Source organism: Gobio gobio (assembly GCF_949357685.1).
Source record: "Gobio gobio genome assembly, chromosome: 15".
NCBI lineage: Eukaryota > Metazoa > Chordata > Actinopteri > Cypriniformes > Gobionidae > Gobio > Gobio gobio.
Genome location: NC_137108.1, coordinates 16,621,422 through 16,647,015, shown reverse-complemented (window position 1 = coordinate 16,647,015; position 25,594 = coordinate 16,621,422). Strand labels below are relative to the sequence as shown.

At 41.6% G+C, this 25,594-nt stretch overlaps 1 protein-coding gene across 2 annotated transcripts in view; it reads right to left on the bottom strand.

Annotated features, from left to right (window-relative positions):
- The window catches only part of LOC307138868 (uncharacterized protein), a 29,830-nt gene extending 8,368 nt beyond the window's left edge, over positions 1-21,462 (bottom strand). Inside the window, exons 1-5 of one of the 2 annotated variants that reach the window (XM_079837538.1) lie at positions 21,373-21,462; positions 20,604-20,704; positions 20,255-20,449; positions 5,888-5,980; positions 5,573-5,756 (exon numbers count right to left, since the gene is read on the bottom strand). In XM_079837538.1, coding sequence (XP_079693664.1) covers positions 5,573-5,756; positions 5,888-5,980; positions 20,255-20,449; positions 20,604-20,702 — 571 coding nt within the window. In that variant the 5' untranslated portion in view covers positions 20,703-20,704; positions 21,373-21,462. The remainder of the gene's footprint in view (positions 1-5,572; positions 5,757-5,887; positions 5,981-20,254; positions 20,450-20,603; positions 20,705-21,372) is intronic. The other variant, XM_079837539.1, reaches the window with a different exon arrangement.
- Between the last annotated feature and the right edge of the window lie 4,132 nt (positions 21,463-25,594).

The following is a 25,594-nucleotide window of genomic DNA, read 5'->3' as shown; positions in this document are numbered from 1 at the left end:
ACCATAGGCTGGATGTTACCAAAACTCCGGTAGCACATTCGGTTTTGGAGGTGGGGTCTTCCTAACCCTGCCTTCTCTTGTGTTTGCCACACACATTTCATGCCCTGCTTGTACACCGCAGTTACGTGTATGCGTCGGTGTGGCGGGTTCATGAGTATGAGACGTGTCAAGCACCGCCCCCTTGGGGGTGACCGTCTTTTTCTGGCTAACAGAACCTCACTGTGAGTATATTGGGCAATCGGGAAGCTGTCCATGTTTCTCCCATAGGTGGATCTCGAACACGAGATGATGAAAGAGAACAATAGGTTACTGTCGTAACCCCGGTTCTCTGAAACATCGAGTGGAGAGATCCACCAGCCTTGCCCCGCTTGCTGCACTAGAAGCGAATATTCTTACTGGAGTACAGTAGCGCGTGCAGGCTATATATGCCTGCAGGTAAGGGGCGGGGCCTTACCGGGCATTGGCTGCGCGCTCCTGTCTGTCTTGCCAGACTTGGTGCAATTGGATGCTTCTGCAGAGGTCAGGTACGGATGCCCTTCCCATAGGTGGATCTCTCCACTCAGTGTTTCAGAGAACCGGGGTTACAACAGTAATCTATTGTTTTCCAAGATGGCTCCTGTCTGTATATGCATAATGTACTGTCTTTATAAAGTATCTTCTTATTAAACTGTTTGAACACTTACAAAGTTCTCAATACTTCGGTTTGCATGTAGGGACCCTCATTATGCTACCGTGTTAGTGTGAGGCTATTTTGAGCCTTGTTAGTGGTATTAACTAGCGATTAAATTTTTCTTATTCTGTGCCCCAGATACTAGCATTATAAGCTTATCTTTTTTTAGAGATAAAACTCTTTACATTCGATTTTCATGAAAACACATCTCAGAGAACGACCTACTCGGTAACCATGTGTTAATTACTCCTAGGTTCATTTTTCACCGGAGTTGTCCTTTAATCAGGTAATCATTCATGTTCCCGAATCTGTATTACATTAGAGGAATGTAACCGACCTCCATTCAGTTTAGCCTGTCCCCACTGAAACATAGTCTACACCTTGTGTTTATGAGAAAGTAACATGGCTATTTTGTGATATTTAAGGCTCTGTCCACACGAACACGGGTATTTTCAAAACCGCTGCTTTTTCGATGCGGTTTGCCCGTTAATTTGTCCCCACACAAACGCAGTATCCTTTTTTAAGTTTAGATTTTCAGAAACTCTGGTTGCAGTGTTGTCGTGTAGACAGTGAAACCGGAGATTTTGACTTGTGATCACGACTTCAGAAGTGGGAAGTAGGACATTTCTGATAGCACGTGAAGGCAGCATTATACCTTCTGATTGGCCAACATGGCTTTATGGTTAGGGTTAAATCACCACCTGTTGGTTTGGCATGCTCTTGACAGCACTTCATAGTGTTTTTGCGTTTTCATGTCGATGGAGATTTATTTTAAACCGTGCTTGTGTGGACAAGATTTTTTTTTTAAACGAGGGAGGAAAACATTTTATAAAAATAAAAAATAACTGTGTACATGTGGAATTGGCCTAAATGAGGTGAATCTGCAGCTTTAAAGAAATTTTCATTGAAAAAAAACCCTAAGCTCTTTTATAAACTTGCCACTTAAATGCTGTGTAGTTTCATGGAAAATGAATTGGGATTTATAGTAATGGCCATAGTTCAAAGGTCTTTATTCCTCATTGTGAAGAGTTTATCTCCTACACACTTTCCCGGAAGTTTTTATTGATCCTATAATGACCTTGATTAGCTGCTTCAGGTGTGTTTAATTAGGAGATAAACTCCAGGGGCACGTTCAAAGCTCAAACCGGTGCGCAACGTTTTGCTACGGTTTCCGGTTGAACGTCATGTTTCCTGGAAACGGTGCGCACCGGTGTGCAACGGGTTTGAGATGCGTTTTTTCTCGTTTGGTGGGTGTGTCAAATATGTCAGTCCAATCAGCAGCAACATGTATATAAACCACGCGGTATTAAAGAGACAGCTCACACAATGGGTCCAAGTAAAGATGTTTACAAATGTGTCCGCTGCAGCTCAGTATACACAACAATTGAAGATATTAGAAGACATGATTGTCGTAAGAGTTTATATATATATATATATATATATATATATATATATATATATATATATATATATATATATATATATATATATATATATATATATAATCAACATGATGATGTATTTATTTATATATTTAGCTTCATTGCAAGGCAAGTTTATTTATATACCAAATTTCATATATGGTAATTGCTTGATATAAAGTGAGAAAGAAATTACAAGCTATTAAAAAAGTAAGAAATAGAAATAAAATGATTTAAATTAGAATTGATTACCAGGAGATTAAAAAGTTAAATAAATGTGATTGGGATGTTGTCTTTTATTCTGGATGGCAAGGGAAGTGATTGCATGTATTTTGCAGTATTAAACACGTATTTACATCAATTTTATCAGGCTCCGAAAATTCCTCAAAAAGAACACAAAGAATGGCCTTCTCGGCTGCCATAGTTACAACTCTTGCGTCAACAGAACAGGGTGTTCAACGCAGCACCGTTTCCGTTTAAAAAACGTTTTGCAACGTTTTGTCGGGGCTGAACGCAGCCCTGGATAGAGAATACCCATAATGCACTGTGAGAGTCATGCGGTGAATGAATTTCCCCGTCTGACCAGAAGATGGCAACCGCAGCTGAATCATAAAACCATCCATTTTCCAAACCATGCTGGTCCAGCGTAATATAATACAGGTATAGATCCCTTTTTTAATCGATTATAAAGTGTTTAATTACAACTGGAGCTACCAGTTTGCTACGTTTCAAATGATTATTAAAAAGCAAGCACAAACTATGCAAAAGCGGGAGCCCGTCCGGCACACTCGGTGTCCGAATTCGCACACTCATTCAAGTGGACTATATTAGTGAAGTAATGTAGGGAATAGTGAATGAGGGTATATGGGGCGATTTAAAACGTTTTGCAATTTATTGCAATAATTGTTGAAGGCCATTTCGTGATTTCAATCATCAGGTCTTGGGGGCCCTCTGGTGGCCAAGGGTGCCCTAAGCAGCCGCTTAGTTCACTTATGCCATGGGCCGGCTCTTGGTTTAGGCCAAAACTGCTGTGATTGTGAATATAATTAAATAAACCATTTTATCACTATTCACTAGAAAATGTTCAATTGGAGACCTGATTTTTTTTTTTTTTTTTTTTTACAGTGCATCAGACTTCTGAAAGTAGGCCTAATGTTTTTTTTTTTTTTTAAATGTTGTTGTCCTTTTTGTCCCAGTTTTTTAATATATCTTTTTTTGTCATTGATTGTGTTTAACTGTCAAATAAAATTAATTGACTCAACTGCTGTAAAGGTGTCATTTATATTTTAAAAGGTTTTCCCCAAACTTTGAAATGGTCAGGAATTTGCTGACGTAGGCTACCTTTGAAATGTAGCTGAAATGTTAATGTTTTTAACATTAACTTGGTACATCAGATGGCAACATTGTTTTATGTTCAAATTAAATTTCAGTTGTATTTTCAATGTTTCAACAAAGGTGACTTAGCATCAACATCACATTGTAACATTGATCAAACACTATTACCAATTTTTGTGTGTGTGTGTGTGTGTGTGTGTGTGTTAATTTCAATGTCGATTCAACAACAGTGATGTAGAATCAGTCAGTGTAATGTTGATTCAATGGCATTACCATTGTTTTTTTTTTTTTTTTGGAAATCTTACTTTTGTTTCAACATTAATTGAGGGTGCACAAAGGATGACATTATCACATATTTCTTTGTTGAAATATCACCATTGTTTCAACATTATTTGCAGGTGCAAAAGTGATACTGAACTGTATCTCTTTGTAATGTTAATTCAATGCAATTAGCGTTGATGCATCAACATTGACTCAACATTGCCTGCTATCTGTGTAGTCTGCTCCTGGTATAATATAAGTGTAGTGAAGTGCTCCTTTAAGCCTCACTCCGCCCCATTATTAGTTAGCGCCCTTATTTGGACTATATAAAGGGCATCCCCAGAGTGGTAGGATATTGCGTCATCTTTGTATTCAGATTGGTGTCCTGTTGCCGGTGCTCGATTGCCCTGTGTGGGAGCTGGTGTCTGTTTGGTTGGAGGTCCGGGTTGTACTGCTGAAGGGTTCTCTCTGCACATCGCCGCTGTAGTTCCAGCTTATAAACGAGTCGATCGCACGTAACACAGCGTGCTGTGTGTGACTGCTGCTCTCCTGCGCGTGAATGGGATAAGGGAGTGGTCTGCCGGATATTTGAACGGAAGTCCTGCTGATCGGCCATTAAAGTGGGCGTTTGATCGCAACGTGGTTTGACCCCGACGCTGCTGTTTTGCTTCTAGTAGTTTTGTTTACAGTGTCTCGTTTTCATTTGTGTTTTCTTTTGTTTGTTCCTATTCTGCTGATAGCTGTTTGACGGCTGTTCTTACGGGCAGCTGTGTGGTATACAGCTGGGCTGCTGGGTTTTTGGTTTGTTTTCTTTCTTTTATTGTAATATTTGGGTTATGGTTTGATTTTGATATAATTGATTTATTTTGTTTTTCTGGTATTAGTCCTTATTGTCGGTAAGCAGCAGTATCTTGGTTCTGTGTGTTTATTTGGCATTAACTAAATTTGACTAACTTCATCATACCAATGACAATTAATGCTGTTGCTGTATTTATATCTTTTTGTTAATTAGTTTTCTTTCTTTTCCAGGAGCAGGGGTGATCCAAAAGCGGGCAGGCTAGCCATCCGTTGCATGGTGAACAGATTGACGTTCTCCCTTGAGTGTGCGGTAGAGGTGTTATTGTAGTGGATTTCACAAGTGAGTGTGCTGTGGAAGTTTTGGGCACGGTGTATTCCTTGGAGGCTGATTCGAGGCCTACGGCTCAGCCTGCCCAGCTAATGGTGCACCCCAGCTCCGTTATGAGAGTGACATGTCTGTCTATTGAGTGAACTGTGTTGCTCATATACAAAGTAGTGGCCTGGCCATCCAGCCTCATCATTTGATTGCTTCTAATATTCTATTTTAAATTATTTATGATATTAAATAAAGAAATATAAATATATTTTTGTGCATATTCACGTCTCAGTGTCTTGTGATTGTGGGAGGGAGAAACGAACTTGTGAGCCTCTTTTTCTTAGGGGTATTTCCCCAGCTGGGTTAAGGCTGGGGTGGCGTAGTCGTGATTCATTATAGCTCCGTAGGTGAGCGCGTGTCTGTAACCATCTACAGTTCATCTGCATTGCCACATAAGCATGGATGAACTTTTTGCAAATCATGAAAAGTCAGAAATTATTTAAGTTTTGAAATAGTTTTCAACTGGTAAAAGCTATTTTAACAGCAAAACGTATTAAATATCATGTCAGAGATCTGAATCAAATATAACATCCAGATTGTTTTGCATTTTCCATTGCATATGGCCTACTTGCTAGCGAAACAGCTAGCATTTTCAATGTCTTACCTCCCCACTGTATTATTACAGATCTTTTTATGAAATAATTTTTTCTGTCAGCATTAGCTACATATCCTATAACAACCTGTAATGTGTTTGAAATATGAAAAACTCACCATTGGTTGAACCCTTAAAGATGTTAAAGAATATGGGAATTTGGGAATTATCAATGTTGCTGTTGTTGAAATCTGTGTCGTTGACATTGCTTTGGAACCCTGTGACATATCCATCAATTGGGATGCTGAAAACACACTGAATCAAGCTTGGCTGTATCGAACCCTGGATAATGCGTACATTAGTCTGAAAAAAAAAGGATATTGATTCATATATAAAAATCTGATCATTTTATAATTTTGAATTATTGTAAAATCGTAAAGGGCCATTGGTCTGTACAAGTGCTCAAACAATATGCACACAAATGTTATCCTTACTGAATTTGTGATCTCCAGTGTATTGTTGTGCATTGCATTTTGGAAGAAAAACATGCCATTATTATCGCCACAGGTAAAGATGAAATAAAGATCCTGCAAAAAAAAAGGTTGTGAAAGGAGATTTTGTTGATAATGTTGTCATCTGTACAAAGAAAAAGTTTTCCGTTTTAAGTACATCATTGTCGTGTAAACGTTGTGTAAACTATAGGAAATAAACACAGGAACTGGAAACATCTAAAACTAAACCAAAACGGGCTCACACTCTCGCACATTCTCTGCGGTCGAAGGTGGTAACTTTGGCTCTGGGTTCTGAATCGGGGCGGTACGCTCTCCAGACACCTCGCGATGGCTTTCCTCCAACTCAGTCTGGTGGTGTCTGGGAGGTTGATGGGGTTATGAAAGTTGGCCCCGATCCAGAACACTTCTTTAGGGTCTCGTCGTCAAGTGGACTGGTGAAAGCAAGAGGGAAAAAAACTCACAGTGAAGGAGAAAAAGTGGTGGCTCCCCTGAGCCAGGACGATAAACTTTGCCCGATCGTTCATATTAGGCAGTGCGGTTATCTGTCATAGTTGGCTTGCAGGAAGACAGACGAAGACAGACAAATAAAGTTCTGAACATTTAATCTCAGGAAATCCAAAACAGGCAGACAGGTAAGCGCACAGCACAACTAAACGTAAAGGTGATCGGACAGAGAATGACTGTGAGGGACCAACAAAGCACCCACCACAAATGAGGATGATTAATAGAACAGCTCACACAAATGAACTAATAACAAGGAACATGAAAACTGAACAAAGGAACACATGATGAACATAAAAACGATACTGCACGTAACCAAGGTTATTTTCGTAAACGAAAACTGAAACTAAGACTAAAACTATTGGTCAAAAAACATTTTCGTAAACTGAAATAAAATTAAAAAATCATAATAAATGAAAAACTAAAACTAAACTAAACTAACAACTCATACTGAAAAACTAACTGAAATAAAATAATAATTAGCAAAAATAAATATTCGTTTTCGTATTTAATAAGCTCTCTTTACTGTGGCGGAGAATGTAGCGGTTGAGGGAGTGTCTGTGGAGCTACAGCGCGTGAAGTGGTTGAGGAGATTAACCGCTGTCCTGAGACGCAACGCGTGCAGTGAACACACATCGCTAGTCCCGTTCAACAGCTGTTCACAAAGAATGCGTTCGTGGCAGTGAAATGGGAAATGACACAAGGTAATGAGACGCACGTTGAACTTAAACTCACTGCTTTTAGAACGCCGTTACATACGCGCCGACGAGAGACGCAGGTGCAACAGAAACTATAGTAGCAAGTGCTAGGGGAGAGCAGGGACGAAAGTAGGCTACCATTTTTCATAAAATCGTAATTTTAAAAGATAATGTTTTAGACCGAGATTTATTTTTGCTGTGGTAAATAACTCACAAGTGTGGTCTATCAATAGCAGGTGGTATTTTGTACAAATGTAGAACGACTACAGTATAATTTCACTTTGAACATAAGCTGCACATTGTTACTTTTGACCCCATCAGGTGGGACGAAAGTAGCCTAACACACAGGTGGGTCAGTAACACAACAATACAAGTTAGATTTTTTTTGGTGCTACTCTTGTTTTTATTAAACATACCTGACTATGACCATGTTAATATGTAACTGCAAACATATTTTGTCCTTTATCTTTGCAAAAAAAATTATTAAATTACATTTTCATTTTAAATGTTAAAGTTCATCAAATGTTTCAAATGTAATATGACAGTACAAACTTGAATTGTTTAGAATATTTTTTATTTGCAATGTCTGTATCTATTTGATAAGTTTTTTTCTTCAACAGAATGAACAATATGAAAATTAAATAAAATTAGCATAATATGCATTATATATTTATATAATAGCGGGACAAAAGTAACAAGTGTTACTTTCGTCCCGACAGGAAGTCCTGACATTTAAACACGATTTACTTTTATACTGAAAAACTCTGAAAAGACAAACCTTCATGGTGTGTAACAGCACTAAATAACCTGTAGATTGATCATTACTGTGACACATGAAACAAGAAACACAACTTGTAATTAGAAAAAAAAGTACCGCTTCATTAATTTACTTTCCGTACTTGAAAACTGCATTTCGGACCTAACCGCGGGAAACGATGGCGGAATCACTTGATATTTGGCAGATCCATCAAGGGTTGTGTGCTGAACATGCTGTCATAGCTTGGAATGTAGATGTAGTCAGGGCTCGGAGAAAATCGCTTTGTTACTTTCGTCCCGTGTTACTTTCGCCCCGGTTCTCCCCTACTGTGTGTTTGAGATTTCATGTTCGCATAATATTGACAGGCTCAAAGGTGTTATCATTGTTTTTACAAATAATTTACTACTAATAATGTTATCATCCGTGTGGAGACATTTCCCCACAAAGTAGGGAATACCAGGACACACACACACACACAGACAGACACACACTTGCACGCACGCACACACACACACACACACACACAGACAGACACACACTTGCACGCACACACACACACACACACACACACACACACACACACACACACACACACACACACACACACACACACACACACACACACACACATTCGCTAGATAAGACCCTTATTGATCGTCTGGCACCGTTTGATGTGGTTTAAAGCCCTTTTGAAGCTGTACTAAACCTCTCATTTGGACCTTGAACCATATGGAGTCTATTGACTTCCATTATATGGAGAAATATCCTGAAATCTTTTCATCAAAAATCTTAATTTCTTTTCGACTGACGACAGAAAGACATGGATATTTTGGATGACAAGGGGGTGAGTAAATTATAGCAAAAGTTTATTTGAAAGTGAACTAATCCTTTAAATAAAACAATCTTTATTACATTATATTATTTATATTATTAAGATGTCTGCATAAGAGTAAACTCTAATCGGAGCAAACATTAAACTTTGCTGAAGTTAAAAATCTTGATTTGGTCTCTGCACTGCGTTCTGGTAACTCTGCTAAACTATAATTACTAAAACTAAAACTGAAACGAAATATATAAAAACTAAATAGAAATGTGTTTACAAAATAAAAACTAAACTAAAACTAGCAAAATAATTTCTAAAACGAACTAAAACTAAACTGAAATTTGTTGCAAAATCGAAAACGATAATAAAATAAAAACTAATTTAAAAATGCAAAACTATAATAACCTTGCACGTAACAGAACATAATGGTGACAACAAGTCAGTTTAAATACATGTGTTTATTGCCACGGTTGGTTAAATAAGTTGCCAATTTCATTAGTCATTACTGCAAATAGGTAATTCTGATACATGCAATGGCAATCCATTATGACATGTATGAGACTGTGAGACGATGGCAGCTCTGGCTGTTGAGCCTCACAGTGCCGTTGGACAGACTGTCTCTGGCCTGGCATGCAATGGCTGTCCTTGCATCCAATCTCCTTCCAAAATCCTTGAATCTCATTACACTCCCATATACATATGTTCCCCAGGCGCCGCAGCAATATGGCTGCCCACTGCTCCGGGTGTGTGTTCACGGTCTGTGTGTGTTCACTACTGTTTGTGTGCACTTGGATGGGTTAAATGCAGAGCACAAATTCCAAGTAGCCTATGGGTCACCATACTTGGCCACACGTCACTTCACTTCACTTCACTACAATGATAAAGGGTACCCACCCTTACTAAAAGGATTAGCATACTTCTTTTAAACTAAAAATAAGAAAGTATACTTTCAGTCTACTTTTTATGTAATTCTCAGAAATATACTTGATGTAATTCTACTTAAAATTGCTTTTAAGTATACTTGACTTATACTGACAGAAAGGTCTAAGTATATTTAGACTATACACTCTAAAAAAAAAAAGGTTCTATATGGCACCAAAAATGGTTCTTGGCTCGTAATCATAGGGGAACCTTTTTTAGTGCTATATAGCACCAATTTTGGTGCTTCAGTGGTTCTTCAGAGGTGCTATATAGCACCTTAGTCAAAGAACCGGTGAAGAACCTCTGAAGAACCGCTGAAGAACCACTGAAGCACCAAAATTGTTGCTATATAGCACTAAAAAAGGTTCCCCTATGATTATGAGCCAAGAACCATTTTGGTGCCATATAGAACTTTTTTTTTTTTAGAGTATACATGTAGGCTTCTCAATCTTTTGATCAAGATTAAAAGGATAATTAAGTATTCTTAATATACTTGGCTTGTAGTTGTGTTTACCATTTTGATTGAGTGGCCTAATAAATACGTTTTCACATAGTTTTACATACTGTCTTATAAACTTAAATTTTTTGAAAATATTGATTTATAAAGAAAGCAGATACATTCCTAATTCTGAGTATCTGAATTTGTGTGCAGGCTAGTCCACTGGTAGTCTTGGAATTTACATCAAATACTTTACTCTATCCGTCATTTTAATTACAAAATGACAAAAAAGATCCAAAGCTGGTTTTACATATTGCTATATGTTACGGGGTTTCACCTTTTATATTATTTATGGGTTTTCACCTTTTTGTTTAAAATTGTCTCCAAATGTTTTTATATACTCATTTTTGTAAATGGTCTGCTGCTAGCTTCCTTGTTGTGGATTCATATTGAATAGAGGGCAGGGTTTTACTTCAGTGCTCCTCCTCTTCATCTCTCGCTCATATCAGACTAACGGTTGGAGGGGAGTGGTTAAGGATATGGATATGGCGGATATGGCGTCACTGGAAAGGGAACGCCAATCCAGATCAGAAGTTACTTTTCAGATTTTGATTAAAGATTACCAAGGCAAACAACAATTTTTTTTTGCTTCTGTGTAATTAACTTGCACTGATTAATTGTTCACCCTATAATGTCTGTAATGTGTGCTAACAAAGATAAGATATTAGTGCTGTTCTCAATGAAAGAGGTTCAAATGATTCATTAAATGTCCCATGGTATGAAAATTTCATTTTATGAGGTTTTTTAACATTAATATGAGTTCCTGCCTGTATATGGTCCCCAAGTGGCTAGAAATTTTGATAGGTGTAAACCGAGTTCTGGGTGTCCTGCTCTGCCTTTGAGAAAATGAAAGCTCTGATCTGGAATCTTCCCTGTATGTCGACATACGGGGAAATGTTACCTCCCCTTCCTCTGCTTTGCTCGCCCAGAGAATTAGGAGAAAATGGATTCCGTTTCGCAATATCAGCACAGGCTTTTACGATATGGATTCGACAGCACCGCCACAAACAGTGAGTAACAGTGTTCATTAATGCCTGATCTGTGATCAGTGATTTCTGATGTAGCTAATTATTCAAGTTCACACAGACTTTCTTTATAAATCTTTTATGCATCCGTGAATCAAGCCAGTGACTAAATGATCAACGTTTCTCTTAGTAGCATGAAACAAATCTGTTATTTAAATTGTGATTAGATGCTAGATTAGCGATCAAAGAACACCCTCTTTATAATGTTTGGATCTGTCAATCACACGTTGCGAGTGTATACACTTGACCAAACTGCCGTTATAATGAATGACGCTGTTATACTGCACAACGAAGCTCTTACTGTATCACTTAATATAGATGTCGTGTTTGCTGTTAGTTGTGGTCAGAGCATTTTGTGAGAGAAAACATGTTGCAATGACAAGATCACTGCATTCACGCGATAAACAGTCTGTGTAACATTACTCAATGCTTCTCACTGCAGCTTTTCATGTGATAGGAAAAGATCTAAAAATAATGCTCGACAGCTGTAATGGTAAAAAAACTTAGTAAAAGTATTCGAGAGTGGTTCCACATGTTACAAAGTTCGTAGAATAAGGAGGAAGAAGACAGGGTCGGCGTGACTGGGACTTGTGTTTATTCAGAACTCACAGATACAAGCAAAATAAACTTGCGCTCACAACAACTCAGTACAATAAAACTTTTTTCAGCAATCTTTCTCCAGAGCTCTCCGTCTGGTCTACGATTCCGTCTCTCTCTCTCTCTTACCCCTTTTCCACCAGAATGAACCGGGTGCTAGTTCAGAGTCAGTGCTAGTCCCAGTTCATAGTTGGTTCGACTGTGGAGCCTTCTAAGAACCGTTTGCTTTTCCACATGCTGAGAGCCACAACAGAGCCAGGTCTTACGTCACTGTATACGTCTCATCTTTCTCAGCAACGCGAGCGAGGCAGCGGGAAACACAAACACACCAGGCTTGTTCGAAATGCATCGGCGCTGCGCAGACCGATCCACGTATGATATAAAAAAAAAAACGCATGAGTGAATCAAAAGCGTAAGGAGTCATATGCTCTCGCTGGACGCGTTGTCATACGGTGATCAGTCTGCACAGCACCGCTGCGAACAAGCCTTCCATCAACAATGCAAACGTTGCGTTACTATTGATTCACATGGCTTTACGATCCTACATCGGCATCAAAACACAATGAATACACAGCGAATCCATCGCATTTATGCAATTCGCCGTAATTTGTATAGATGGAGATTACAAATGAGCAGCAGGTGTTAGCTGCTATTTCAAAAATGCCGGATCTCAAGTTTGTGTTCGTCTTGTTGACCCCGCTCCCAGTGTCTGATGTAATCGGTTCTTACTTCTAGCCCAGCAATGTTTTGGTGCTACTTAAGAACCACTTTTCCTGGCTCTGAGCTGGTGCTTTGGGTGTGGAAACACAAAGAACTGATTTGAAACTAGGCTCTGGCTCCGAACTAGCACCAGCACTGCCTTGGTGGAAAAGGGGTATCTGGCACTGGCAGTGTGTGCAGATCTCGTTAAACCACGACCCCTTCGCCACAAGATCTAATAGTCATTTCAAATGCAAAGATGTCAGCCAATCACAACATTGGGCATTTTCACTAAAGTCTCACAGCAGACACGCCCCTTCAAACAGAGCATTCAAGCCAGAGGGCTAATATCAGATTTTATGATGTAAAAATCATACTGACAATATAAGTACAACTCAAGAAACATTATAAAATAATAATAAAAAAATCCACGCCTTGGGACCTTTAAACATTTCAAGTAAGTGTGGTAAAAGTTTCCCTGCAAATGTTTTATAGATTTCCATTGGGAGGCCATCAGGCCTGGAAGCTTTTATACTCATCCCCTAGTGCCTCTAAGAGCTCTTCTATGCCAATCTTCCAATGTTCTTCTCCCCATTCGCTAAGGTTAATGAATTTTTTTTTTTTTTTAATTCTCCAAGCAAGCAACAAAAGCATTTGTCAGTTGTGTATTGCTCCATGTTCACAACAAATATCAGCCCTTTCAATATAAAAAGCTACTATTGCTTATAGTAAATTGGTTTCCTGTAGAAAAATTAGCCTATGATTGATCCCATTTGTTTCAGTCGATATAATACTTGTTATAGCTTTACCAAATTATATTTATCATATATTTATCATATAGATTCCAGAATGTATATTATAATATATATTCCAGCTAAAGATATTTCTCTATATATATTATCTTGTGATGCTTAATATACCAGACAAAAAAAAAGTTTGGATTAATCAAAATGTGTTTTTTTTTTTTTTGAAGGATTATTTTATTTTATTCTTTTCTTTTCTTCCAAGAAAGTACTCACCAAGGCTGTATTAATTTGATCAACAATACAATAAAAACAATAAATAATATTGTACAGTTTAATTATAATTTAAAATAACAGTTTCATATATTTTTTTCCCTGTGATGGCAAAGATACATTTGTAGCGTTAGAACGCAATCCAATGAAAGCACCGATGCAAGTTGAAAGTTCTGCATGTGATCTATATCGACAAATTGCAAATGAAAGAACACAGACGCATTTCCATAATGAAATTCCAGATTATTTCCATAATGACTAACGCAATCTACCAAGGCATTAGCATAGAGTTGAAGCAAATAAAGAATAACATGCTTGATATGTTCGGATAACGTCTTCCTCTGGCATTCTAAATAAAAATAAACATTGCATGATTAACTTAAATAAACTCCTCACATAAATGTTGCATCTGAAAGGGAAACTTCTAAATGCATATGCAATTAAGGTCAGCCAAAAATAAATAAATAAATAAATAAATAAATAAATAAATAAAAAAAACCTGCCCACGCTAATTTTTTACTGTGCGTCTTAAAGGAACTGTATGTAGGATCGTGGCCAAAACTGGTACTGCAATCACTTTCAAATTACTGTAGGAGCTGTATCCCCTCTCCCCCTCCCCCCTGACTCCCCCCTGACTGCAGCTTATCTGCTGCAACCAGATAGGCTGCAGCAGAGCCGTTGAAAATTATTATATGTTATTAATTATTGGTGCTCAATTAGTTGTTGTTTATTAATGGTTCTTATCATCAATGTTGATGATCTTGTGGGATCCTCAGGGAACGAGGGTTACATACGTAACCGAGACGTTCCCTTTCGTTCAGTCACTACGACGTACGTTAGTGACTAACGAATGGGGGATCCTATTCAACAACGCCACTCGGCTGTCATCCAGTGCCCTGCGTAAGTGTGAGACCCGCCACTTAAGGCCGTAGGACTCCCACTTAACACAGGATTACCAAGGTACACTGGGAAGCATATCCCAGTGAGGGAATGCCAAGATGCCTACCGTAGGGAGGACTTAGAGAATACACATATGACCCGCTGAGGGCTGCATATGGAAGATCTCTAGGGTACCAGCCGAAGGTGGATTTTTAACCCTAGGGGTGGCAGGGACTTGCCAAGGGAAAGACACCTGCTCACTGAGGAGGCTTACGGTGGGAATACTCGTGTGGGGGTCGCCGGAGGGGAACCATGCACACGGAGCACCTGGCCGGACATGAGGGTCTGGGCTCGAAAGGGCAGACTGAACTGATGTCGGCGTAAGCAGTGCTGGTGGAGCTCAGGGCTCTCGGGGAGCTCACCTGAGGAAAATATCGCACGTATCCAGTCCTTGGAGTGGAATGGCGAGCAAGCGAAGACACCTGAGCCTGGCCCATTACCGGCCACCCGTAGGGGCGAGTACATAGTCGGACACTGGCTCCACTCGGAGATTGTAGAATCTGGCGAATGTGTTGGGTGTCGCCCAGCCTGCAGCTCTGCAGATGTCTGTTAGCGAGGCGCCATGCGCTAGAGCCCAAGAGGAGGCCACACTCCGGGTGGAGTGTGCCCTCACACCAAGGGGACATGGTCGGCCTTGCTGCTGGTATGCCAAAACAATGGTGTCCACTAACCAGTGAGACAACCTCTGCTTTGAGAGAGCACTTCCCTTCCGCTCTCCACCATAACAGACAAAGAGCTGGTCTGAGGTCCTGAAACACTGCGTCATGTCTACGTAGGCGCGGAGCGCGCGTACTGGACAGAGCAATGCCAAGGCTGGGTCTGCCTCCTCCAAAGGCAGCGCTTGCAGGTTCACCACCTGATCTCGGAACGGAGTGGTAGGAACCTTGGGCACATATCCGGGCCGGGGTCTCAGGATCATGTGAGAGTTAGCCGGCCCGAACTCAAGGCACGCTTCGTCAACCGAAAATGCTTGCAGGTCCCCGACCCTCTTAAGCGAGGCCAATGCGGTCAGCAGAGCTGTCTTCATAGACAAGAACTTAATCTCGGCCGACCGCAAAGGCTCAAAGGGAGGCCTCTGCAGAGCACTTAAGACTACTGAGAGGTCCCAAGAGGGAACGAGAGGAGAGCGAGGAGGATTCAGTCTCCTCGCCCCCCTCAGGAACCTGATGATCAGGTCGTGCTGACTTACCTTTTTGTCTCCCAGGAGATCGTGGTAGGCAGATATTGCGGCCACGTACACTTTAAGGGTGGAGGGAGACAGCCTTCGCTCCACCCCCTCCTGGAGAAACGATAGCACGGACCCGATCGGGCATTTCCAGGGGTCTTCTTGGCGGGAAGAGCACCATGTGACGAAGAGGTTCCACTTCAACGCATAGAGACGTCGTGTAGACTCAGCTCTAGCGGAAGTGATGGTAGCGACCACCGCAGGTGGAAGGCTACTCAAACCTACCGTGTCCCGTCCAGAAGCCACACGTGGAGCTTCCAGAACGCTGGACGCGGGTGCCAAAAGGTGCCCCGTCTCTGAGTAAGGAGGTCCGGTCTCAGAGGAATAGGCCAGGGAGGGGCTGTCGCAAGGAGTAAGAGTTCTGGGAACCAGGTCTGGCCGTGCCAAAGCGGGGCGACCAAAATGACCTGCTCCTTGTCCTCCCTGATCTTGCACAGTACCCGTGCAAGAAGGCTCACTGGGGGAAACGCATACTTGCGTAGCCCTGACGGCCAGCTGTGCGCCAGTGCATCCGTGCCGAGGGTGCCCTCGGTCAGGGAATAATACAGGGAGCAATGGGAAGAGTCCTGGGAGGCAAACAGATCTACCTGTGCGTCGCCGAACCGTTCCCATATCAGCTGGATCGTCTGGGGGTGGAGTCTCCACTCTCCGGGGAGAGGCTGAAACCGTGAGAGCTCGTCGGCTGCACAGTTCAGGTCTCCAGGGATGTGGACAGCACGAAGGGACCTCAGGCGCTTCTGACTCCACAAAACGAGATGGCGGGCGAGTTGAGACATACGGTGGGAGCGTAGACCGCCCTGGTGGTTGATGTACGCTACTACGGCCGTGTTGTCTGTCCTGACTAGCACATGTTGACCCCTCAGCAACGCTCGGAAGCGGTGCAGGGCGAACCGTACTGCCAGTAACTCGAGGCAATTGACATGCAGAAGGCGCTGGGGTCCTGTCCAGGAGCCCGCGGCTGCTTGTCCATTGCACATGGCACCCCAGCCCGTGGATGATGCATCTGTTGTCACAACAACATGCCTGGAAGCTCGTTCTAAGGACACTCCGGTCCGTAGAAAACTGAGGTTCGACCACGGGGTGAGTGTCTGTAAGCAGGCCCGAGTCACTTGTACCCGGAGCGTGCCAGACCGCCATGCCCATCTCGGGACTCGATCGCGTAGCCAGTGCTGAAGCGGTCTCATATGAAGCAATCCGAGCGGCGTGACCGCGGCTGCAGATGCCATATGCCCCAGGAGCCTCTGAAAGTGTTTCAGTGGAACCGCACTCTTGCCCTCGAGTTGTCGAAGGGAAGTCAGCAGAGACTGCGCGCACTCGCTCGAAAGCTGCGCGCACATGGCGACCGAGTCGATATCCATACCGAGAAAAGAGATCCTCTGCGCGGGGCAAAGTTTGCTCTTCTCCCAGTTGACCCGAAGGCCCAGACGGGCTAGGTGATGGAGCACCAAATCTCTGTGTCCGCAAACCTGCTCTCGAGAGTGACCCAGTATGAGCCAGTCGTCGAGGTAGTTCAGGATGCGAACCCCGTGCTGCCGAAGGGGCGCAAGGGCTGCCTCGGCAATCTTCGTAAAGACGCGAGGGGACAGAGATAGCCCGAATGGTAGAACTGCGTACTGATATGCCCGCCCCTCGAAAGCAAACCGTAGGAACGGTCTGTGTCGAGGCAAAATGGAGACATGGAAGTAGGCGTCCTTCAGGTCGATCGCTGCAAACCAATCGTGTGGACGAACGCATTCGAAAAGGCGTTTCGCTGTCAACATCTTGAACGGAAACCGGTGAAGGTAACGGTTCAAGGCGCGCAGGTCCAGGATTGGCCGTAGCCCACCGGTCTTTTTGGGTACAATGAAGTACGGGCTGTAAAACCCGCAATTAATCTCGGCTGGAGGGACAGGTTCGATCGCACCCTTCGCCAGTAGGGTGGCAATCTCCGCTCGCATGACGGGGGCGTTGGCCCCGATCATGGTGGAACGGACTCCCCGGAAGCAGGGAGGAACCTGCGCGAACTGAATCGCGTAGCCGCGCCTGACGGTCCGCTCGACCCAGCGGGACAGCCCTGGAAGCTGAAGCCAGACATCCAGAAACTGCACCAGCGGGGTCATACGGTGTACAGACGTACCCGGTGTGGGCTTGCAGCGATGCAGCGTCACCGGCCCGGACATGGGAGGCTGTGGGGCGTCCCGGTGCGGGGGCACGGTTGACAGCTGCGTCCTGACAGAGGAGACCAGGGAAGGACGCACGTTCCACTGGGGTCTGCTCTGCCAGGAGGCTGGCGACAGAGTGGGATGCGAGTGGCGGGACCCGTGGGTGGCGCGCACCGTCTTCACCGGACTCTGTGGGCTCAGGGATGGGAGTGTTAATTCTTTCTTTGACCAACATAGGGTGCTGCTGACCCGGGGGCCAGCAGCTGAACAAAGGATTCTCCCCCGGCCCTCCACCGGGGGAAGGAGTGGTCCTGCTACCATCTCCTCGAAAGAATTTCCCATCCCTGAGCCGTCCGTCTCAGGAGCGCCGCTTGGCCTGGCGTTTAGCGGGGCGCGGGGCGCCCTGAGGGGACTTGGACGCCTTCCTACGGCTTCCTCCGCGACCCGGCCCGGGTGAAGGCTGCTGCTTGGACCGGGTGGGAGGGGCGGGAGCCTTAGGAGGGCGTCCTCGGCGTGGAGCAGACTGAGGCGACTGTGCCGGCGGCTGGGTGGAGGCAGCAGCTGGCCGCCGGGGCAGTACGTGTTTTATAGCCTCAGTCTGCTTCTGGGCGATTGAGAACTGTTGGGCGAAGTCCTCAACCGCCCCGCCGAAGAGGCCGGCCTGGGATATGGGGGCATCGAGGAACCGGGTCCGCTCGGTGTCCCGCATATCGGCCAGGTTCAGCCATAAGTGACGCTCCTGGACCACATTTGTGGACATCACTTGACCCAGGGAGCGTGCGGTCACCTTCGTCGCCCGGAGAGCGAGGTCGGTGCAACTCCACCCTCGTTCATGTCCTTGAGGATCCTGGCCTGGTAGACCTGGAGGATCGCCATGGCATGCAGCGAAGCGGCAGCCTGCCCCGCGGCTCTGTGCGATTTCGACACCAAGGTTGATGTGAACCGACAGGCTTTGGAGGGGTGCTTAGGATCACCACGCCAGGTTGAAGCGCTCTGAGGACACAGTTGCATCCCAACAGAACGTTCAACTGGAGGGATCCCAGTGTACCCTTTAGCTGCCGCCCCATCGAGGACGGAGAAGGCGGAGGAAGCCACCGAACGGTCGCGGGAAGACAACGGGGACTTCCAGGACCGCGTGAGTTCCTCATGCAGCTCGGGAAAGAAAGGTATTGAGGGCGGGGACTGACGGTTGTCAGCGCGGGCCCCCAAAAACCAATCATCGAGCCTTGAATGTTCGGGACAGGGCGGAGGGTTCCACTCTATCCCTAAGCTCGCGGCTGCCCGAGACAACATGGCTTTCAGCTCTGGATCTGACTCGGGCAATGCTGGCACGCCCGAAGGCGGCAGCACAGCCGAGTCATCATCTCCAGAGGACTCGAGCCCACCTTGTGATGCGGTGATCGACATCGCATCCTCCTCCGGAGCGCCAAACGAGATGCGCGGGGGGGCCGGAGCCGGCCCCGCGATCTGCATCTGAACGCTCGCGGGTTGCAATGTGCAAGACGGGGGTGTGGCCCGAGGCATGAGCGTCGGGGCTTTGTTCCACACCGTAACCGTCAAGTCACCCTGACCACCAGCCGAAGTACTGGGCCTCTGGGACTCAGTAGATCGGGGTGTGGTAGAGGGGACTCTCACTTCAGTACGAAGGTCATGGAGTCTTGACCGCAACACTGCGATGGTCATGTTCCCGCAGTGAGAACATGACGCATCCACGAACGCTGTCTGAGCATGCTGAAAGCCCAAACATACCAGACAGTGTTCGTGCCCATCAGAGGAGGAAAGCAACCGACCACACCCAGAAGTACACGGACGAGACATCCTGAAAAGGACGCGTCACGTGTAAGCTCTTTTATGAGAGGAAAGCCTCGCAGAGAACGCCGAAGCGCCCAGGGACCACACACCAGCTGTCTAGCGGACCACTGCGCAGATCAGCAGGCAGGCAGTATGATGATCACTGGAACGCGCCGTAACACCAACGCCTCTGGAAAGCTGCTCGTCTCGAAAGCTGTCGAAGACTCAGATCAGGCTTGTAGGAGTGAAGAGATCCTCTTGGCTCCAAAGCAGAAACATAATGCGATGTTGCCAGCGTACTTCCTGATATACCCACGAGGTGGGGCGGAGTTACGCATGCAAATTCCGCATGCCCATGGCATTGGCACTGCCATTGGGCGCTGTTGAATACGAAGAAGATGATTGGCTTCTAAGCGAAACCCCCCATTCGTTAGTCACTAACGTACGTCGTAGTGACTGAACGAAAGGGAACAGCATTTATTTGAAACAGAAATCTTTTTTAACATTATAATGGTCTTTACTGTTACGTTTAATCAATTTAATGTGTTGCTGAATAAAAGTGTTAAAGTGTAAAAGTCTTTAATGTAATGTAAATAATGTAAATTTATAAAAAATGTTGAAGTTATACGCTACATGTATTTTCTTTGCTTTAAGGAATTATATGGTCCACAGAGGCATTGAAGCGTGAATGTGTGTTGTTAAATGTGCTTTGCATACCTGAAACACATTTGATGTTTTTCCAATTGCTAAAGCGATATAACCAGTAGAGTTGCCACTGAGCTCAACTGTGAGGCTGATGTTGGATAAGGCAACTGAGGTGAAGTAACACTGAGAGCTACCTGAAGGATCACATCCTTTAGGGTTGTCCACACACTGTTTGGTTTTTCCACACTCATCGCGGGTGATTCTGGACTATGAATAAGAAAAATCAGAAAGAAAAAGCCAGGGATGCCTTTGTCAATATCAATTCCCTAAATTTCTTTCATCCATCATTGTTTAAAAGGAAAAAAATAGTTCTCTGAACCGAGTAAGCTAATTGTAAAAAAAGAGTAAATGGTATTCTTACAGTCCGATTTGTTGGTGTTGATAGGTTTTCATCAGCCTTAATGCAAGATACTGCACAGCAAATCACGCAAACCACCAAAAACATCAGCTTACTCTCCATGACTGAAGGAAAAATTATACATGAATTTAATTAAATGAATCTGAATAAAAATTATAAATCTGATATCATGTATGCATGGGCCTATTTACTTAATGGAATTAATTGGGATTACAATTAAGATAAAACATTTTATATTTAAACTAAATGTTGTAAATAATAAACAAATATTTTACAAGCAAGTATTTTTAACTCAACAATTAAAAAATTAGTTTAGGGTAGAGAGATCTGATTAAAAATCTAACTTAAAATAAAGTTTTAGGGACCTATTCTGGAATAGGTCGATTAAACATTAGAAGCAAAATACCCTCTCTTAAGTTCTAATTCTGAAATTCTTGTAAATTTTTCAGTTCAATTTCTCAAATGTTTATGCAGATAATTCAATTTATAAAAACAAATATTTCTTATATATTATACTGTAATTAATTTTATGTTTATTAGTATATTAAATTGCAAAATATAAAAATGCAGTATACTATTCAATTCAAAAAAACTTTAAGTACACTAAACTTAATTTAGTGTGTTTATCCAATTAATTTGTAATTTTGTTGATCCAAAGTATTTGTATTGACAAAGTTAAAAAAGTTATATATAAGTTCAAATTCAAATAAAATCATATTTAATATGATTAATCATATTTATGAATTCAAATCATAATCTTGCTTTACATTACCTATCTGTAGATGTGTCTTAACTAGTAGATATGTTGATCTTCACACCCTTGGAAATGAGCAGGGAGTTCATTCCTGCTCATCTTTTAAATGTAGAACACAAACCCCTGCGGAACCAGACTGAGAATGAGCACACCCCATTCACTGCATATGGAAATACAACTGTGGTCAACTCAGCAAAAAAGAAAAAAAGAAATGTCTCTTTTTCAGGATACTGTTTTTTTTTAAGGATATATGACCTCTGGAAGCATATGAGAGAAATTATACCAGACACTTCACATTATACAAAAGTATGACAGATAATATAAAACTGTATTTAAGCCATGGGTAAACCAAGAATTTAGCAATCTGTATAAATATCAGATTACCTGAACAATGATATCTGGGAGAGATGCTGTCATCCTACACTGTAAAAAAAATCAGTTCTCCAATTGAACATTTTCTAGTGAGCGATCACATCTAAAATTTTCAGCTGGCCAAATTGAATGTGAATTGAATTAAATTGCATCAATTCACAGAAATTCAATTTGGCCAACTGAATAATGTAGATGATCGCTCACTAGAAAATTTTCAATTGGAGACCTGAATTTTTTTTACAGTGTAAGATCGCCCCGCAACGCCAGCATCCTGGTCCAGGCACGTGCAGAGGGGGGGGGGCTTTGGGTGCTCGAGCCCCTGCCCTTTTTCAAAATTAAGCAAAAGTGCCCCTCTCAGACAAATATCAATGATAATATCGTGGTCAATAAAACTAAATAAATGTGATTATTATAACATGACATTGATGACAATGTATACAATAGTAATGAACGGCTCAAAAGTCGGACAATTTCCGTTGAGGCGTTGCCATAACGCGTTGCTATGGGTTGCGTGCTTTGATTGACAGCTGATTTTCCTCTGTTCGGAAGCGGCTCTCGAGCCAAATATGGTCCTTTCAGAGAGCGTGTGGCCTTACGGGAAAAAAAGTAAACCAATATTTTTTTTCATCCAGAGCTAATGTGTTGATTTAATTACAAATCTATTTATTATATATTTTAAAGTATTACACAATTCACCAATGCCCGTTTGTCATGTATACACCAACCAATCGTGATCTGGCAAAGCAAGTTCAAATTCCATTGGGCATGTGAAGTGGAGCGGTAATTTTCTGTTCTTATTCATAAATCGGTTGAAAACAGACGAACTAACGTTTCGGGCTTTCGGTACGGTGCGCGCGTGTACAGAACGGTTATGAATGTAATCTATAACAGTTAACAGTCGGCTTGTTTAAAGCGCGGAACACACTTCAATCCGAGTTCCAACACGAACATATTAAGTATTCAGTCCATTTTATCACGAAATTCAAACGATAAATGCCGTTTTAACGCTCTATTATGTGACGTGACTGATACGCGTATCTGTTCAACTTCAAGCGGCAGCGCGCGGCGCGCGAGTGAACGCGATCATCTCTTCTAAAGAAATGAATATTTAAAGGTATGTTGAGGATACATTATAACTTCCTGAAACGTATCATATGTTGTGTAATCGCTTCATCGGTGTTTCAACCGCGGAAAGACAATAAAACAGCTTGTAAACAAACAATGTCATGTAGAATCACATTTACCTCAGAAGTCATTCAGTGTCCACAGCTGTGAGTTCACTAGAGAGATTAACTCTTTCACTGAATACATGCACTAGATATATTCGTTATATTAGCCTATATATATTCATTATATACCACTTAGCCTGTTAGTGATGTCTTGTTTATTTAATGTATGTTTAAATAAACCTGTCATGAAAATTACAGCCACTAAATGATTATATTTCAACAAATAAATCAAAAAATAATAATAATTAGATTTAGATATTAATGCAAAAACTGCCTTATGTGAAGCTTATGAGTGTTGATTATTATATCTAAAAATAAATAGCAAATTAATTTAGGCTAATAGTTTGGGCTCTGTTGTTAATCTTTAATAGCAATATGTAAGGGCTCCCTATATAGTTTACAGCATTATCTTTAAGAAACTTTTAGTTATAACTGAATTAATTTAAGGACAGACACAATTTTTTTTTATTAAACCACTGTTGAATAAAAATTAATAAAACGCAATTTTGTAAAACTGCTGTACCGAATCCGTACCGAACCGTAACTTCAAAACCGAGGTACGTACCGAACCGTCAGTTTTGTGTACCGTTACACCCCTAATATAATATATTTACATATTGCCCCTTTTTTACATTTGAGCCCCTGCCTCTGAAGAACTCTCTGCACGGCCCTGTCCTGGTCATTATATCTCCAGAGTTAGTAACACTAATAGAACATGATATAAGCACGATCAGATGATGAGTAAATCATTTGTAACTCTAATGAGAGCAGTCTCAGTAGTCTAAATCCTGACAGGAAATCCTCACAGATATCATTTATTTCTAAAAAAAAGGAGCATAGTTGTGAAGACACTGCCTTTTCTAGTATTTTTTACAGAAAGCATAGATTTAAGATTGGCCTGTAATTGACTAATTCTGTAGGATCAAGTTGCAGTTTTTTTTAATAAATGGTTTAATAATAGCCAGCTTAAAAGTTTTTGGTACATATCCTAATGACAAAGATGAATTAATGATACTAAGAAGAGAACCTATGACCTCTGGAAGCATCTCTTTTAGTAGCTTAGTCGGCATGGGGTCAATTATGCTGCTGGTCTTCAAGAGGCAACCCTCGGCACTCTGTATTAATAATTGCCCTAACAGTGTCATTTTTTCTTTTCTTCTCTGATCCAGCCTAACTTAAATTTGGGCAAAATGACTGTAGCCAGGAGAGCTTCTTTATCGTCCATCATAGAAAAAAAAGCGTAACTTGATAGCATATGAGAGACAAAAATTACATCAGACACTTCACATTATACAAAAGTATGACATATAATATAAAAATGTATTTAAGCCATGGTATTTTTGGCACAGAAATACTCCAACTAATTATTATTATTATTATTATTATTAAACTTTGGCCATGTTTAGCATGGAAACTTTGGCATGGGAACTTTGGTTAACTCTGGCCATGTTTAGCATGGGAATCCAACTCTTTAACAGTGAGCATCTGTGGGATGTGCTGAATAAACAAGTCCGATCCATGGAGGCCCCACCTCCAAACTTATAGGAAGTAAAAGATCTGTTGCTTACATCTTGGTGGCAGATACCACAGCACACCTTCAGGGGTCTAGTGGAGTCCATACTCGACGGGTCAGGGCTGTTTTGGCAGCAAATGAGGGACCAAAACAATTTTAGGAATTTTCATAATGTTATGCCTAATCAGTATATATTTCCATATATTTATGATCCATATATTATATGGTGTAAATATACTGAAAAATATACGAAATCATATATTGCATTAATATATTGTGTTATATATTACACTATATTGAATAATAAAAGGAATTTCTGCTTTTCATATATTGAAAAATATATTTACAATACTGTAAAACTCATCCATGGTTCCCGGTATGCATTGGCACAGCAGCGTTTAATCTCTTGTTATAGTTTCACAGTGTTCATAATACAATATATAAAATGCACTTAATGATCCAACATATTTTTGATCAGTGAAAAATTTTGGGATGTGATATGTGACTCAGTATAATCAATGATGATTATGGCACCAACAGATTATCCACAAAATTTCTCTTGGCTTTTTTGCCATAACAGCTGCATTATATAAACACACAGATACAGCAGCCAGAGAAAAATTAAAACTAAAAATCAAGAGTCAAGAGCCCACCTAAAGCAAACACTGATCTCCATAAGGGTTTAATTTATATATTATATATATATTTTTCAATAAATCATCAACATCTAAACCTCTATTAATTTTCAAAAAGAACTTCTTTAGGCGTCTGACAGAAATAAAGTCAAACTGGTTTGTAATAAGTGAAGCTGGTAATGCTGTTTGTGGAACCCTCCTCTGCTGAGATCACGAGAGATCTGTTAGTGTTTAATGTTCTGTTGGGATTTGAAGGGCTTCTGTTGTATTGAGTTTTGTGGGTTACCATTGTGCTGAAGATTAGAGCCTGTATATATATATATATATATATATATATATATATATATATATATATATATATATATATATATATATATATATATATATATATATATATATATGAAAAGTGGCATTTCTTATGTATTATTTAATATATTGTATATAACATATTATATTAACACAATATATTATTTAATATATTTTTCAGTATA